This window comes from Trypanosoma equiperdum (genome assembly GCF_001457755.1).
Source record: "Trypanosoma equiperdum strain OVI genome assembly, contig: ctg_1420, whole genome shotgun sequence".
Lineage (NCBI taxonomy): Eukaryota > Euglenozoa > Kinetoplastea > Trypanosomatida > Trypanosomatidae > Trypanosoma > Trypanosoma equiperdum.
In genome coordinates, this window is record NW_027123417.1 from 3,326 (window position 1) to 7,527 (window position 4,202).

The 4,202-nt window shown below is 43.6% G+C and overlaps 1 protein-coding gene across 1 annotated transcript; it reads left to right on the plus strand.

Moving 5' to 3' along the window:
- Positions 1 to 2,456: 2,456 nt before the first annotated feature.
- Positions 2,457 to 3,857, plus strand: TEOVI_000822400 (uncharacterized protein; the record flags this gene model as incomplete). The annotated part of the gene is made up of 1 exon (XM_067221381.1): positions 2,457 to 3,857. The coding sequence occupies one exon, from the start codon at positions 2,457 to 2,459 to the stop codon at positions 3,855 to 3,857; it is 1,401 nt and encodes a 466-aa protein (XP_067077482.1).
- Between the last annotated feature and the right edge of the window lie 345 nt (positions 3,858 to 4,202).

Genomic DNA, 4,202 nt, shown 5'->3' on the forward strand with positions numbered 1-4,202 from the left:
GAGGAGGCTTTACTAATGAACGGCGATGGTATTTTTGTGAGAAGATGACCTTTCTTCGTCATTCGCAGCAAAAGCAGATGGAGCAGGTGCTCGCTAAAGCATATTGAAAAATACTGAGAAAGGAATAAGAAACCATTGATGGAAGACAGTAGAATAACTCTATGAAGTACGGAAAGGCAGAAATGGCACGCCACCTCTACCGTATTTGCCCAACAGACAAACACTAAGGCCGTTTAGAGAGGGTAATTCATACAAGGGTGATCTTTGGCCAGCGACGAGCAGCACAAATAATAAAAGAAAAAGCAGCATAAAAAGATTTTTCTCCACCTATATTTTTAACTATTTAATGGCACCGCTACAAAGACCCAGCACATGCTAAAAAAGGCCAAAGAGAGATTTTCCCCTTGAAAAAAACGTCATTGCTTTTCTCTCCCGGCGGTGAGAAATATATATGAAACTGTAGAATAAAAGCACATTGTCAGTCATAAAACCTAACGTTTTGGACATAAACATGTTTTCAATGCACAATAAAAATAAAACCCCACTGCGGCCTGCGCGCAAGGGAAAATTTGATGCACTCGAGACTGCACAAGGTAGCATAGTGAAAATTGTTTTAAAGCAGACTTTCAAATGTAAAAACTAACGTACGTTCACCGGCACCGCCTTTGCTTTCAAAATCCAAAACAAATTTCTCAAGTATACGGTGAAGACCAGACAAAACTACAAATTTAAATCCTCTAACATAGATCCCAACCGGAGGGCTAGAAACGAAGCAAGATTGCAAAACAGCAACAGCAAGGTGAAGCGTGCACAACTGCATACCAAGATGTTCAGTATAGTCACCGTTGTGGCAATAGTGAAACCGTGCCGGCACCATCTAGCACCACAGATAACACGGCACACGACGGAAGCAAGAAACCGGCCTAAAAAGCGGCTTTCAGCCGCGATCTAACAGATGCCTACGTGAAAAAAATTGTTTCTACCACGGACATTACTGCGAAACTCGGAAAGCAAGCAGAATATTGTGAGTTAGCGGCGGCAGCATCTACCAGCGACGACCTGGTCGCTGTGCTTGACGAGCTGGCGGCATATGCAAAACAAGCAGCAACAAAAGTATCGGAAACTACACAAGCAAGCAGGGCCGAGCTGTTTCTCGAAACGACCTTAAACCTTCGAGAGCGTGCGGGTTTTCTAATGGGAGTCCTAACGGATGCAGTGAGCACTTACGAAAGCGACAGAAAATCCCTGCCAGGCAATTCCGGAGCGTTCAAAGTGAAAAAGTGGCAGCAGCAAGCCGCAGCACCGCAGTGCACGTAGCAGAAAATAACGTATCTTACAATAGTGCAGTTGAGTTTCTCTTATAAGCCATAGAAAAGAAATTTATAGGCATTTGACACCGTCGTTGCATCCACTTGCAGCTCTATGTGCCATTCAGTACAAAAGAAAGTGGCGGTAGTAAAACTTAGTGCAACTGATAGAGTCTGCCGAATTATATTTAGAGGCAACTAGACACCCAAACAGGAATACAGGCATCGTAACAGAAGAATCTCTTGTTATAGATAAACCTTATGCAGGAAAAAAGAAAAGGAGAAAACCAGCAATGTGCGCATCGGCTTTAACATCCGTACTAGTGTCATTGAAAACACGGCGGCGCAGCAACACACCAATAAACGGGAAGGAACAGCGCAATCAGCAAAGAAAATGTTCTTTTTGGCTCCAAAATGCTTTAAAAATAGCACACCTCATGGTACAAAGTAAGTATAGTGACAAAATGACGACAAACTGTTAACTCTTAATAGCTTTGTACATAAAGAAACAGACACTGGCCGTGAATAAAAGATATTTGACCAAAGTGGTTAAACAGAGTGGAAAGAAAAAAGATGAAGAATTATTGGGGACTCATTTTGAAAACAATAAGAAGCAAATAACAAAATTGGAGAGAAAAAGCAGTGTGTGCTCAAATGGCTTTCTAGTGGATCAATTCGGTAACCAAGCTCCTTGATGCCGGCGCGGCTAAGGTCCTTTTCTTTCGCAAGAATGTAGACAGCTTTGAAGGAGCCAAAGCACACCGCCATGAAGCAAAACGGTACTGCCATATTAGCCGGATCCGGGAGTGGAGTTAATTAATACGCTACAAAGGCATAAAGACGTAGTCAGGGGAGCAGATGTTCAGTTAGATTCACAGTAGAAGGGGAAAAAGCACAGCGTTCAGCGGTAATTACCTCTTCACAGAGTGAAAGAAGCTGGAACAATCAAAGCAGGCAGACACCATCACATTAATGGACGTTTAAGATAAATGTCTGTCAAACAAACTCTCCCTTGCTAAAAAGGGCTGTAGTCTTTGCATTATTGTTTTACTGGGTACTCACCTGCTGAAAAAAATGCGCAGCGTACATAATCTAGCAAGGAAAAGTTGTAACCTCAAAGGAGCCCAGGTGGCCGTTTTCTTTTTATTAATGAAGGTTACGGCGAGCAGCAGCGACCCAACGAGTCTGACGGCCACAACCACACAATGCAAAGAGATTTTCTTTAACAAAAAACTATCAGATCACTTTACAGAAGACGTAAAGCAAGCACGCCAGAGACTCAGCAAACTCAGGGCAGAGGCACTGGCGTTTGAGTTGGCGGCATGGACACCGACTTTCAAAAGCTGTGCACCACAATACCGTGCTCTTGCGGCAATAGCAGCAAACAAAGCGGCGGCTCAACAGGAAGCAATCGCAAAACATGAGGAGGTGCTTCTAGAGGCCGCATTAACGCTAAGGGAACGCAACGGCAACCTTAAGGCCTTACTACAAATAGGACCAACAGATTACAGCCTAAAGGAAGGAAGCGACTTCGGCGGCGGCACTGCAATACGAGGCGGCAGCACGGGTGTACTACACGGCACACCAAGCAACGAAAAAAGTTGCAAAACTGGACTGGTAAACACAAAGACAGAACAGGCCATCTGCGACTCGGAATGGCAAACACCAGGCGACACGTCCAAGGCGGCCGAACAAATTCAGCAACTCACAGCAACGCCAACCACACCCGACACCGAATTTGCGCCGTTAGACGTGGAACTGGACATCCGTCTGATCGGAAAAGCCGATTCGATAGGTGCAAGCGAAGTTTACGGACCAGGTGCATGTGCAAACACTGGGACAACACTAAAAGGAGACGTCGACCACGGCATTGGTTTGGCACCACCAGGCAAGCCCGCGGCGATTCAACGACCAGCAGAAACCGAGCTGCACACAAAAGCAGGAGGGACAACAAAGTGTGTAGAGCAGCAAAACACTGACAAGCTTATAGTAACAGCAGCCGGGACAGCGGCAGCGGTATGCAGAGGCAAAGAAGCGGCAATGTTACTCGAGAAAACCGTCGCAGATAGCACGCTAGCAGACTTGACAGCACAACCATACGTCCAAAACATAGTTTTTCTAATACAGAAAGGAGCAGTTGACCAAGGCGACAGTGGACCATCAAAGGAAGCAGCCGCCAAGGCTTTCTTCGGAGGTCCAACTGTCGACATAAGTAAAGAATACATAAAACCTCTAAGCACAGAAAAGGTAAGTTACAAAATTGGCGAAACCGAGACCAGAGAAAGTATTGAAGCTTTATCTGAATCCGAAAACATCGGCTGCGCATTAGCAGTTGCGTTCAGAGACTTAAAAAGCAAAGCGGAAGCAGCGGTTGACCCTTCCAAGAAAAAAGAGTCAGAAGACAAAACAGAAGAAAAGAAAGAGGGGGATAATACTGGAAAACATGTGTGCAGCAGCCTTCTGAACCAGAAAGCTGATGAGGGAGAAAATCAGGGTGGAACAAAACACTGTAGATGGAAAGGAGAAAATAGTGATGGGTCTTACAAATGAACTTATAAATGCAGTGATTCTAGTTTTATCGTCAACAAACAATTGTCTCTAAGTGTGGCTGCTATTGTGAGTTTGGTGAAAATTTTTAATTTTACAATTTTAATATTCTAAATTTTTTCTTGCGTTGATAAAATTTGATATATTTAAATAATTTTTGAAAATATAAGGGATTGAAAATATTTGTAAAATGTGCATGATGGTGGCCTATGTATTTTAAGCGGTAGAGTTATGGGGTATGAAAAATAAATGCTGCTATAATTTTTTTGCTTACCTTGTTTGTTTGGTGGACATTAGTTAGGGTTACAATCTTAAGGATAATAATAATAATAATAGGAGAGTGTTGTG